Source organism: Malus sylvestris, chromosome 14 (assembly GCF_916048215.2).
Source record: "Malus sylvestris chromosome 14, drMalSylv7.2, whole genome shotgun sequence".
NCBI classification, from domain to species: Eukaryota; Viridiplantae; Streptophyta; class Magnoliopsida; order Rosales; family Rosaceae; genus Malus; species Malus sylvestris.
In genome coordinates, this window is record NC_062273.1 from 4,646,899 (window position 1) to 4,660,696 (window position 13,798).

Sequence of the window (13,798 nt, forward strand, 5' to 3'; positions counted from 1 at the left end):
GACATGTCGTTCATCCTCTGTTTTTCGTGTGTCTCAGTTTACCAGTCCTATCGTCTCTCTCTCTCTCTCTCCCTCCAGACATGGATCTCTCATTCGCTCCCTCCTCTTCTCCGCGGTTCCCAGCTATAAGCCCTCACTGCAGCACCTCCTCCTATATTCCTCCAATTTCTGCTAATCCCACCACTGCAAAATCAGCTGCTTTTCTCTCAAGCTGCAGGACAAACTTGTACTCAATTGGGCTGTCCAGAAGCTGCTCCAAATCTTTGCTCAGCTGCCGGAAGAAGCGAAATTCCATCTGGGTATGCCGTATTTCTTCACCCCTAAGTTTTAACTGCTCCAATGGGGTTGTTTCTGACTTTCTGTTAGCAATGGCTGTTAAACAATGCCAATGTCAAATTTTGACGAGAAAGATTTCATCTTTTCTTTCTTTTTTTAGTTGGATTCGTTTAGTTTTGTTCCAATTTGTGAGAGAGATAGAGAGATTTGAAATTTTAATCCATGTTTCAGTGAGTGTTAGTAGAACTGGAAGTTTTGACTTGTTTGTTATTCTCGAGTAATGTTGAACTCAGATGTTAGCTAGTGTACTCTGCCCGTCGTACCCAAGTTTGTATTCCCCTCCCGTAAATTTGTTTTGAATCGCATTGTCAAAACGAGAAAAAAGTCTTAATATTGAACATGTCAAAGCAGCAAAAACTGGTTAGAAGTTTGGGATAGTTATGAACCCATTTTCTTATTCTAGAAGATGTAAATACAGAAAAGGGAAATTTGGTGATTCTTTGTATGTTATACTCCTAGTCCCTGGTTAGTGAGATTATTTTCATTGGGAATGTTTTTAGTAATTCGTTTAGTTCCACGTGCACGGTTGCTTCCAAATTTTGTACATATAGTCTATCATTTTATGAGGCTCGAGCGTTTTCTTATGGCATTAAAGTGAAAGTGAATGCTGGCCAGGCCTGCAGTCAAGTTGGAGCTGCTGAATCTAATCCAGTATTGACCAAAGTCTCAGATTTTAAAGATGCTTGTTGGCGATTCCTCAGGCCCCATACCATACGTGGGACAGTTCTCGGGTCTACGTAAGTAAATTACCATGGAGAACACTGGCTAGTAAACTAGTTTAAATTCCAACTCAGTGCTGCTGCAGTTGACCGAGTTTTTTTGTTTTTTTTTGTTTTGTCCGCAGTGCTTTGGTGACAAGAGCTTTGATTGAGAACTCCAATTTGATAAAGTGGTCTCTGCTGTTTAAGGCATTCTCTGGTCTTTTTGCGCTACTATGTGGGAATGGTTATATAGTTGGCATCAATCAGATTTACGATATCAAAATTGACAAGTACGCCGCACACATTTATACACATCTTCCTGTTAATTTACAGTCATAGAGATAGATAAATATTATACACGCCGCACACAGTTATGCAGCCTTAAATTCAAAATATTAGTTCTGAACAACCACAAAAGCGTTATGCTCATTATTATTATTTTTTTGTTTAAGATCCTGCACAAGTTGGCCCTTATCAGAATGTTATAGATTCATAGTTGATGCATATCAATCATCGGACTTAGAGACTCTTGTTAAAAATGTGTTGTTTACTCCTTGAAAAATATAGACCCAGGTGATCTTGACCTTTTGCTAAACTGTCATCTGTTCTGTTGTTTTCCTGTTGTGTGACATATTGACCATCAAAGTTTTTTCATGTTAAACTTATTCTGCCCTTTTACCTTGTGTTTCAGGGTAAACAAACCTTATTTACCTATCGCTGCAGGGGATCTTTCAGTTAAATCAGCATGGCTCTTGGTGGTATTTTTTGCGGTGACTGGCTTGTTGATTGTTGGACTGAACTTTGGGGCATTCATTACTTCTCTCTACTGTCTTGGTCTTTTCCTTGGCACCATATATTCTGTTCCTCCGCTTAGAATGAAGAGATTTCCTGTTGCAGCTTTTCTTATAATTGCCACGGTATTGCTAATTTTCTCCCCTTCTCTATTTCTAACAATAGAATGATGTATTCTTTTTTTATGTTTTTGGATCCATTCTAAAGTTAGTAGCTACTTAGAATTCAATCGTTTGATATGGTATTTCGTGGAATTTGAAATTCATGGGCTATCTTCAAAATCTCCAAATAAAGAATAAAGCTAATATTAAGTTTTCATTTTTAATTTCTGGGTACTATTAAACAGATAACAGTAAACAAATATATGCTGATCACAAGAAAAGGGCATCTGAAAGCAATAGAGGAACTAAGTAGGAATTTACAAGTTTACAACTCATACTCATGAAGACACATCGTAGAAATGGGGTGAATTTAAATTGACCGTTTTCAACTAAGTTGTGGAAAAAGAGGGGAGGGTAGTAGGCCCATGATGAGGACAGAAAAGGAAGTCATTTATTTTCGAAGCCACATGAAACAAAACCGTTAGGCTCAAAACAGTAGTTAGACATTATTATTTGGCTGAAGCATCTAATGCTTACAATAGTCTAACACTCTCTCTTACTGAATTAGTATAGCTTGATCTAATATGACTGTCTGAAAATTGGACAACTTACTAGAAAGGAGCCTGAAAAGTAAAGAGTTTTAAAAGGATTAGGATGTTTGTGATTGCTATTATGGCGTTGTGGAAATAGCTACAATGATCTTTTGTATAAATGTGCGTAAAACATTATTTTTTCATATGTTTCGCCAGCAGTAGGATGTCACAAGAGATTAACAAAATAACTATTGCAGGTAAGGGGTTTCCTTCTCAATTTTGGTGTATATTATGCCACTAGAGCTGCCCTTGGGCTTCAATTTGAGTGGAGGTGTGTTACTTGCCCTATTCTGTTTTGTCATGTAGATAGATAAAACCATAGCATCGTATATGGTGTAAAAACATGGGTGTTCCTGGTCTTCTCTATGGGTGTCCGTATCGTCAGATTTTAGATATTTGTCCTTTTCTTATATTTGGCTTGATTGGACAGCTGCTATTAGTTAGCTCTTTGAGTTTTCTTAGTTTTGATTTCTCTATTCGTATCGCTTTCTGCTTTTGATTTTTGTGGACTGCTTGTTCACTTTGCGTATTTTATTGTCTATTTTGCCATAACATATCGTAACTTTCTTTAGAAAAAACATGGGTGTTCCTTTAGTCTTGTCAAAAATGACATTGGTAGCTTTCGGAAGACCATCCAAATGAATTCATAAACATAATTGTTGAATACTCCTCCCTAAAACTTATAATGGAAAAGAAATAATTCTATTATCTAATCATATTTCACTATTATTTAAGTAATGACCAAGAGGGCTTTAATCAGAAAATCTGGACTCATTAGTACAGGTATGATTCCAAAATTAGATTGGACTAATACAGGATTGTAAAGTAACGACCAAGCGAGCTTTCTCTAACAACTGAAGATATTTACTTATAATCTTGCATTTTCTTGTGAATCGTGCTATATGCTTCTATTATTTTAGCTATGTACATACTAATGCTGAAATTCACATTCTATCTGCAGCTCGGCCGTTGCTTTTATCACCACTTTTGTAACATTGTTTGCTTTGGTTATTGCGATAACAAAAGACCTTCCGGATGTAGAGGGGGACCGCAAGTGAGTTGTAGGGCTAATTACTTCTTGGCTGCTGATATCTCATTTGATTCTTTCTCTGCATACTTTTTTTCACCCATATAATTTACTTTTCAATGGTTAAAAACAGTTTCAAATTTTTGCTATTAGTTTTAATATTACTCCTTTTTCCTTTTGTTTTTTCTCTGTCTGATTAATTTTACACACAAACCACACATTAAATCTTGGATAGGTGCCATTTTGCGGAAAGGCATTAGCATACTTGATGTTAGTCACTGAATTCGTGAATTCACAATTAATACTTTCCTTGCGTAAAATTGTAGATTTGAATATGCCACTATTTTATGTTTGAAACCTTATATTATAGATGCCATCAAATATTCATTTGAATTAGTATGATTGCAGGTTTGAAATATCAACATTTGCAACAAAACTCGGAGTTAGAAACATTGCGTTTCTTGGTTCTGGGCTTCTGCTACTAAATTATGTTGGTTCCATATTCACAGCAAGTTTAATGCCGGAGGTGAGTATGCATCCCTTTGAAGTTTACCTTTAGATGATTGCTCTGTCCTTGCGCTTGGACAGAAAGTTATTAGCTTTGACTAATTATGTTTGTGAAATTCCTGTATTTTTCCTTCGACCCAAAAATTTTCAAGTCCTGGAATTGCTTGTGCTGCAGGCATTCAGACGTAGCTTAATGATACCCATGCATGCAATCTTGGCACTGAGTTTAGTTTTCCAGGTTCGTATCTTAGGGTGATTACCACTGTATCTTAGGCATTTATGGAAGCTTGTGCGCCTTTCGTAGATACACAAACATTTAATGAAATTATGGTTAATGTTAAACTCTTACATACCATAATCTTACGTTCTTTCAGACTTGGGTGCTCGAGCAAGCAAATTACACCAAGGTAAATACTAAACCGTGTGTTGCATGCGTAGCACATTTTACTGGTCTAATGATCAACTGCTACAAATTGGAGTACGCCAATTCAGCATGACTATTTTGTAATGATGCTTTCATATTCCAAGAACTTGACAGAGAGTGTTTAATTCGTCATCTGATTACATCGTCGAATGCATATTCTGCAGGAAGCAATTGCCAGCTACTACAGATTTATATGGAATCTCTTCTATGCCGAGTATCTCCTTTTCCCTTTCATCTAGCAACTCGGGTCAGTATTTTCTGAATTGTATTCTTGTCAAATTGTAAATATTGGCACAAGAAACTAGTCTATGTTATATAAATCCGTATGCGATAAATTTTTCTTGTATCAAATTCTTATCTCATAGGTAAGGAAAAGTAACAAATAAATTGAGCTGTGAGAATTCTGTTATTAACGATGTACTATTTGACATGCCAAATTTGGTAATGGGCATATAGCTATGCATTGCCGGACATACGTACATCAATGGTTCATATAAATCACGTGCACGTGAACAACTGATGCTGGTGTAATTTTAAATACATTTGAGTACATTTTGAATGCGGTAAACTAGACAATTGGTGCACCGAACCATTTTATCGGATGTCCTTGAGGTTTGGCGTGATGTCTTCGAGGGGACGGACACCAAACAGAACTAAAAGAACTGAACTAAAGGACTGAACTAAAAGTTTGCTTTCTGGGCTTCCACATGAAAAGAACTGAACTAAAGGACTGAACTAAAAGTTTGCTTTCTGGGCAATCAACAACATTAAATGTAATCACTAAACTGGCTAACTCCTTGTGGAAAATGCGTGTATGCATTAATATCCTGGATGAATAGATAAATATATAAAAGTTGTATGATGTGCAACAAAGAATATATTGATCAAGCAGTTAAGAGTACTTAATTCTGAACTTATAGATATAGGAAAAACAACAGCAGTGCCACTATTTTGGACTAAAATTGAGTGCAGTAAAGTTACATTGTACTATGGTCCGATTTTTTTTTTCTCCGCTTGTAAACATAAGATTTTAAGTTCGAATCATATAAACTGCGAGTTCGATATCTAATTTATTATGGTTGGCCTTTTGTGTGGCTTAGTCCAAATTTGACACTCTTTAGCCTAAAATTTTACAGACAATCAAATGACGAGAAAAAATACCATTGAATAACATTTTACAAGTTTTCTCTTGAAATTTTCCAAGACTATATAATTTGTGAGTGTGGCTTCAATGCTATATATTATTTAATGTTACGCGTATTTTAGCTGTTAAATTTGATTACACGACCGTTTAGATTTTCTATTTTTAATTTTACTTATTTATCTCCGTATCAATCAATGCTAAGTAATAATGAAGAAATTTTCTTGATTTGTTTATCAAATACTATACATACGGGCTAGGGAATGTGTGAGTTGTTTGCGAAGAGTGTATATTGTCGGTGCTTTACAAATACAAAACGCGTTGGACAACTTGATCCAAACAAAAACTTGTCGGAGATTCTTCGGTGGCCATTCGATTCAGTCGGAATATGGAAAGCACTTTCGCAGAAAGCTACAGAGCCCGCAGCGATAGCTGTTGGTCGTACAATCGAATCTAATCTTAATCTAAACAAATCCTACTCATCTAGTAGGCCGTACGGTGATGGTGCAAAATATGTAAATGCGACGTGATTTCACACTCACTAAATTAAATATTTAGAGATGATAACTTCTTAGTTGAATTTTCTAATCCGAGTATTTGTAAATCTGCTCATATGTGAAAAAAAATTGAGGTTTTATCATAAAATCAATTGACAATATGAAATATAGCACGACTTACTTTTAAGCCATTGCATGGTTTGTCCATCACCGATTTGGGATTTGTCCTCACATTTTTACATGTCCAAATCACCTTAATCAAACTTTTCTCATATTTTCTTCAATTGAGGTCACTCTTACTTTATCTCGAATATCATCGTTCTTAATCTTGTCATTTCTCGTATGCCTACACATCTAACAAAGCATTTTCATTTCCGCACACTCATCTTTTGCACGTGTTGATGTTTGATCGCCCAACATTCTGTGTCATAATGCATTGGTGATCTTACTGCAATCCTATAAAATTTTCATTTAAACTTTAGTGGCATACGTCGGCTGCACTACATATCCGATGCACTCTTCTATTTCATTCATCCAACTTTTATTCTATGGTTGAAATTTCCATTCAATCATCCGTTCTTTTGCTAGATAGATCCAAAATAATGAAAGTGCTCCCTTTTTAGTACCTCTTGATCTCCAATCATCACTCTTATCTCATGTAGACCTTCATTCCCACTGGACTTGAACTCGCACTCCGTTGTGCGGCTTAACACAAATTAAATGTAAATATATTATTGTATTAGTGAAAAAATAAAATCAATTGTACGGAGAAAAGAAATAGAGAATAATACTCAAGTGAAGGGTAGTTACAACCACACTGTCAAAACAGTGGCGGTGACCCATTTTACATTTATGAAGTGAGCCAAAAAACAATGGCACAATTTATTGCTAAAACTTAACTTTTGCCGGAAAATTAAATGCACTTTAACGTGTTCTTCTGCAGTCTCGTACGTTTTACTTACAGTGAGAAATGTAACAACGTTTCACATGTTGGATCGACCACTCCACAACCAAATCTTGAATCAAATGACCTACATTTAGGTGCATCTTTAAGTATTTGCTACTCGGATCAGAAGTATTTTGCTAATGTAGGTCATGTATGAATGTGTGGTATCTGCGTGATTGACAATATTTTTTAGGTTACGATAGATGGGAATTGAATCATTGACCCGCTTAATTCTAACTTATCTCGTTATATACACTCACCACTTGAATAGATTCTTTCATGTTGTTGTTTCACTACGTAGTCTCCATTTTTCATATGACGTAGTGCACTTTTTGAACACGTATCAAATATTTATTGAACAATAACGCTACTAAAATTAAAACTTAGTTACATGAGCAAATCAATCTCCGCCACTTGGACTAAATTTATACTCACTTACTTAAACTCAGTTACATGAGCAAATCCATCTACTCACTCAAGATGATGTCGGCTTGGGTGCGGAGGGGGTTTATGTTGAGACAATTCGGCCTTTGCTACTGGCTAATCAGGTGGTGGTGCAGCATGTGCCTCGGGATGCAAACAATGTCGCTCATCGATTAGCTCGTTTTAATTTGCATCCTGAGGCACATGTTGCACCAAACATTGTCGGGTTTTATCATTATGGGTAGACACGGGTCCTCCGTGGTTAATGCAATGAATTGAGGATGAGTCTGGGATTGGGGTATGATGTAATTGGCAGGTTGGCTTCTTGTTCCTTGGTCGGGGTTTGTCCCACTGGGTTTACTCGGTTGAGGTCCTTTTAGAAGCCTTCTTCACCTGCTATAATTTTTATGTTTTGGTTTGTTATGAAATGAATTCCCTTTTACCGTAAAAAAAAAAAATTGCATGGTATAAAATCCAACATTATATTTGACATGTTGGATTTCTCGACATATTCTTTTACATATAATTATTAAGCAAAGGACTTCCCATAGAGCTTCTTGCGTCCGATTAACTACTTTACACACTATCACTACCCTTATTATATTATATTACCAAAGAAGTTTCCATGCATATGTGCATGCATGACTTACGTAGATAATTAATTAATGAAAGGGTATTTTCTTTTTAATTTATTTCAAGTTAGATTTAAATCTAAAACATAGTAGTTTGTACATAATTACCATAATCACCAGAGCAATTCACTGTTGTATAAAAAAAAACAATAAACTTTAGAATTCAGAATTGGATCACATCAATAATCTATCTCAACCACTCGAATTTTGTGAGTAAAGAAAAAGATGGGACAAAGGTTTGGACGGTTAATGTGTCAAACTAGTTAATTCGAAAGGTTAATTTGTATTAGGTGTAAAAGTATCTATATACAATTCAAAAGGAATTGCATGAATCATGTGGATCGTGTTTGCAGCTTGATTAGATTTGGTTAAAGTGACCAAAAGAAGATTAGAGTGGTTAATTAGCATGCAGCGGAGAAAGTAAACTAAAATTATTCGCGAATGTTTGACTTACATGAATGAGATAAATGATTACAGTGGTTTGTTATGGAAAATTTGATCCACTCTGTACAAAAATAAATTAAATTCCAAAAGAATGTGCTGGTCAACTCGACAGATCATTTTAGAGAGTGGGAGCAGCTTTTGCATATCGGGAAGGATAATATATTTGTTGAGTCAAACATCTCATATTCCGGCTCAAAATCCAGCAGAGACTTTTGTCGAATAAGAAGTACCGCCAGAGAAGCTTCCCTCCAACAAAAAGTGACCCCAAATATTTAGCCAAATTCAGAGATATTCATTATTACTAAATTACTATAATATAATGATATTCTTTTTTACATGTGATTTATTTTAGCTTCAACTGCAAGATCATTGTATTGAAAAATTACACAACCCCATAATTTTTATATTTTATCAATCTCTAATTCTAATCTTCTGCCAGTATAGACTAAGATTCCCTTAATATTAACAATAAAATCAAAATCCACACATGCAAAATCAAATAAAAGAAATGTGGAAATTTTTAACATCCACAACTAATTGCATTACTAAACTGAGATTAGTTAGCTTTTGGTAAATGATAACTCATATCATAACAGAATTTAGTTTTAGTTATTAATAACAAAAGGTTTCAAACCCTAAACAAGAAAGTTACTTAATTATCCTCTAAAACGTGTGGCGTGTGCACCTTTCCGTTTTACCAAAGAAGCAGAGGGGGATGTGGTTAGCAGTGGTACACCAATCGTCCCTATGAAATCTTGAAACTAATCTAATTAAATTATTGAAAATAGATTTGAATTTGAATGCATAGAAAAAACACATGTGCTCTAGCCAATCTAGTTATGTGAAGGCGTGCTTAAACATGGGACAATACTTGCATCCACCCTATGTGGTGCACCACCTTGTTAGTCCCTTGCATTTAATGCATTTTCACCGTACAAATTTAATAATTGGAACCATTCATTTTCTTGATCAAATCCAATTGTGAATATGTTATTTGCCTTAAATATATTCTCATGTGGCCAATACCATGTGTGTGGACAACATACTTCAATTGTTACTGACTCCCTCTATCTCTCGAAACTCTCTCTCTCTCTCTCTCTATCTCCAAGCTTTCTATATATAAAGGTTGCATTGCAAGAATAGCATGTAGCCAACGTATAGGTGCTGTGTTAAGCCAGAAACAGAGAAGAAAAACTAGGTAAATTAAGCTCTGAATTAGCTTAATAAAATAGAAACCCTATCAACTTTCAACTACCCACATTGCCCGCTCTCTCTTTCATCATTACCTGCCAATCCCCCCATTTGCATGCCCATTTCTTCTTTCTCCCTCTCTCTCTCTCTCTCTCTCTCTCTCTCTACCCTTCTTTGTTTATCTCACCTCAATCTTTGTCTTAATCAGAGACAGAATCAAAAGGAGAGATGGCACTGGTTTAAGGTAAACACTTATTGTGTAGCCTTCATTTAATCTTTTTTAGTTGTTTCCCCCCCCCCCCCCCCCTATTTTTGTGTTTAATTTGCCACCAATTATCAGACTTTTGTTTTTATGAATGTATCAAAATGCTCTCTTGAGTAATTCTTAATTTGTTTTTTGAAAATTGCAATGGGAGTGATATATTTTAGTACTTGCATTTAAGGCATTTGAGGAATTGGTTGTTTTTGTTGGATTTAAAGCCTGCTTTTTGCTATTTGCATGGAGGTTGCAAAAACAGCTTTTGAGGAACAATGTTTAGATTTCTTGTAGAAAAGCAGGAATGGGGAGGACATGGATTTCTCCATCCATGTATGTATAGAATGGTAGAACTCCATTCCTAAATGTTTGAACAGTAAGGGCTCATTTGGTGCTCATTTAGCTGTATAACTTGCTATATTCAAGGTATGTTGAAGGACGGAACAAGAAGGTAGAAGATTAATTACTCATAAAGGACACTTATATTTTCTAATCGCCACAAATAACATTATTAGAAGCGATAAGTTTCATTTATTTCTAGTCCCTTCTAATTCCGTCAAAATGAAAATCATTCGCCTCTGCCTTCACCATATCTCGAATTATTTGAGTTATCCAATCTAATTTTGGAAACAAAACGAGCCATAATATTACTAATTATGATGTCTTTCGTGAATACTATGAACATTTTCATAACTAATTTTGTACATTTTGTTCATTTTTTGCAGTTATAGAGACCCCATAGATCTTGTTGTTACAGATCTTGGTTATTTGTGGTAAATTTATTTATTTAAATTCCTTGGTGGTCAATGGGGTTTCCAGTATCCTGCCCACTTGCAGATTTTGATGATTTGGATAGCCATTGTGGGGCTGTTCTTGTAAGTCCAGTTAGTCATAGGAAAGAAGAAGAGAGGAAGCCATTGCAGTCATTGAGCTCCAACACCTGCTGTGATTTGGAACCAACCGCTACAATGAAGTCACCTGGTTCAGGAAATATGAACTTTGAAGAAACAATTAACTTTAAAGAGATGGAATTAGATGCCGTTTCAGCAAACTCACCTTCCGGGGATGTGGAAAACAATGTGTCTGCTAGAGCAGAAAGCGGTATTGGAGAGAAACAGCAGGCATCTGAGAACTCGTTCAAGGAGCCCAGATACCAGGCTGCATTGAGGTTGCAGAAAGTTTATAAGAGTTTTCGCACGAGAAGACAGCTTGCGGATTGTGCAATTCTTGTGGAGCAGAGATGGTATGCATTGATTCGTGTGTGCTTGCAATTTGAAGAACTGTGCCATCCATTTTTTTCAGCATGAAAGGAAATGGAAATTTTTTTTATGCCTACTTCGTGCTGTTAGATTTATATTTTGGTGGCTCACTTTGTAGGTGGAAGGTGCTCGATTTTGCTGAACTAAAGCGGAGCTCTATATCATTTTTCGACATTCAGAAACCTGAGACAGCTGTTTCTCGCTGGTCTCGGGCAAGAACTAAAGCTGCAAAGGTAAGCCTGTTCTAAAGCTGTGTGACCATGCATTGTGTACTGCTAAGTTATGGTTCTAATTTCTGCTGCAACTCTTTTGAAGGTGGGAAAAGGTTTGTCGAAGGATAAAAAAGCACGTAAACTTGCTTTGCAGCATTGGCTTGAGGCAGTAAGTTCCATACTTGGAGTCAATGTACTAAGTTTTCTTTACAGATTGAATTCTCACTCGTATTCCTTCCTCCTAACAGATTGATCCTCGACATCGCTATGGCCACAATCTTCACTTTTACTACGCCAGATGGCTCCATTGCGAAAGTAAAGAACCCTTCTTCTATTGGTAAGTAAATTTGGGACATCATACAATGATTACAGCCAAGAACATTGTATAGCACCTATTTCGTGATTACGAAAGTTTATTTCTTAATGCAGGCTCGATATAGGAGAAGGAAGAGAAGTCAGCCATGAAGTATGCCCTAGGTCGAAGCTTCAAACACAATGCATCAAGTATCTTGGCCCGGTGAGCCTCAACTTTCATCATGATTTTTTGTTCATGTTCTCGGTGTTCACCAAAGTTTCAATCTAACCCTAAACTTTCATAGGGAACCAAATTACTGATAACGGTTGCTTCATTTTGCAGATCGAACGAGAGACTTACGAAATTGTAGTGCAGGATGGGAAGTTCGTGTACAAGCAGAGTGGAAACTTTCTTGACACATCAGAACCTAAAGGCACAAAGTGGATATTTGTGCTTAGCACAACCAAGACATTGTATGTTGGACAGAAGAGCAAGGGGACGTTTCAACATTCGAGTTTCTTGGCAGGCGGAGCAACACTTTCTGCTGGAAGATTAGTAGTGGAACAAGGAATTCTTAAGGTATATAGAAGATCGATCCTTTATGTACTGCTATGACGATGTTTAACACAATACTTGTCGTTTCCTTTTCCTTTTTTGGTTTATATCAACAGTCAGTTTGGCCTCACAGCGGGCATTATCTCCCCACAGAAGAAAACTTTCAGGAATTTATGATGTTCCTTTTGGAACACGACGTAGATCTCACAAATGTTCAGGTATATACACCCAGCAAACTTTCTTTGTTTTAGTTCAAGAAATTACCTTCTACAATTTGTCAATTTCAGAAGATGATGTTTTATGTAGCTTAGCAGTATATGACATTCACTAAAGAATAAAGAAGTTTTCTCTTTCAATTTACAGCAAACTCCAGCTGATGAAGAAGATGGAGGCTTCACCAAAAAGATCAGCAACATCCGAATTAGCCCACGAAAACCAAAAGAAACCGCAACAACAAAAACCGAAGGCACAGGGCAACATAACAATGAATCAAGAAATGAGGAGTCTAATTCTGCGGAAAATCCCAACCCTATTCTGTCTAGATTACCCGAAAGATTCTGCTCAAAGATAGGCAAACTCGATATACCACAAAGGAACGATGCGTTTGACATTTTGAAGGACGGAATACCAATCACGTGTCGCGAATATTTCATAGATTCTGCCTCGGATGACGATGGTTATGAAACAGCTGAAGAATCAATCTTAACAGAAGAAGACTTCATGGTCCCTAAACTGAACTTGTTCGAAGAAGACCAATTCGAAGAAGATGAAAAGCCAGTGCCAAAGGAGAAGATCATGCAGAGGATTGATTCACACAAGGGAATGAAGTCATACCAGTTGGCTCAGCATTTAACAAGCAGGTGGACAACAGGAGCTGGACCGCGAATTGGTTGCATGAGGGACTATCCTTTGGAGCTTCAGTCCCGGGTTCTGGAGCAAGCCAATTTTTCTCCAAGAACAACGGCAAGAAGTCCCGGGCTATTGATTCCGTCTCCTTTGAGTAGAGAGGGAACCTCCTCCAAAAGTCCCCTTGGACACCCGTCCAGGAGCAAGCGACACAACACCATAGGCTGAAGTACGTTTTAGATGAAAAGATCATCTGCAAGGATTATTACATGTTGGGATAGAGAAGATGCTAATATTATAGGAATTGTTACGCATTCTTTTTAGAGCCGTTTTTTTTTTTTTTTTTTTTTTTTTGTAGGGTTTGGACTCAACAGCTCTTCAGAAAGAGATCCTTCCCAACGCCTAAGAGTGCTTTGCCTAAAAGTGCTTCTACTTACTCTGATGTCCTAAAAGAGTTGCTTGAGGTTTACCTTTCAAAGGTTTACCTCAATAATTCTATTTGAACACACAAAGCACTTTATTATTGCCTCCTATTCTTGAGGGTGTGATCAAGGTTGAACACACAAGGCGCTCTATTATTAGTTCCCCCAAAAAAGAAAGGACTATTCGCTATTGGGGGA

The 13,798-nt window shown here is 36.6% G+C and overlaps 2 protein-coding genes across 2 annotated transcripts; both read left to right on the forward strand.

The window, feature by feature from the left end:
* The first annotated feature begins 32 nt into the window (after positions 1 to 32).
* LOC126600879 (homogentisate solanesyltransferase, chloroplastic-like) lies at positions 33 to 4,997 on the forward strand. The gene is made up of 10 exons (XM_050267581.1): positions 33 to 299; positions 952 to 1,073; positions 1,181 to 1,327; positions 1,729 to 1,954; positions 2,721 to 2,794; positions 3,485 to 3,577; positions 3,959 to 4,076; positions 4,233 to 4,295; positions 4,432 to 4,464; positions 4,646 to 4,997. The coding sequence occupies exons 1-10, from the start codon at positions 81 to 83 to the stop codon at positions 4,718 to 4,720; spliced, it is 1,170 nt and encodes a 389-aa protein (XP_050123538.1). The 5' UTR covers positions 33 to 80; the 3' UTR covers positions 4,721 to 4,997.
* Positions 4,998 to 10,070: 5,073 nt separating this feature from the next.
* Positions 10,071 to 13,711, forward strand: LOC126600875 (IQ domain-containing protein IQM6-like). Its single transcript, XM_050267576.1, has 8 exons — positions 10,071 to 11,254; positions 11,389 to 11,503; positions 11,586 to 11,651; positions 11,731 to 11,819; positions 11,912 to 11,999; positions 12,120 to 12,356; positions 12,449 to 12,550; positions 12,696 to 13,711. Exons 1-8 carry the CDS (start codon positions 10,818 to 10,820, stop codon positions 13,404 to 13,406), a joined length of 1,845 nt encoding a protein of 614 aa, XP_050123533.1. The 5' UTR covers positions 10,071 to 10,817; the 3' UTR covers positions 13,407 to 13,711.
* Positions 13,712 to 13,798: the final 87 nt, after the last annotated feature.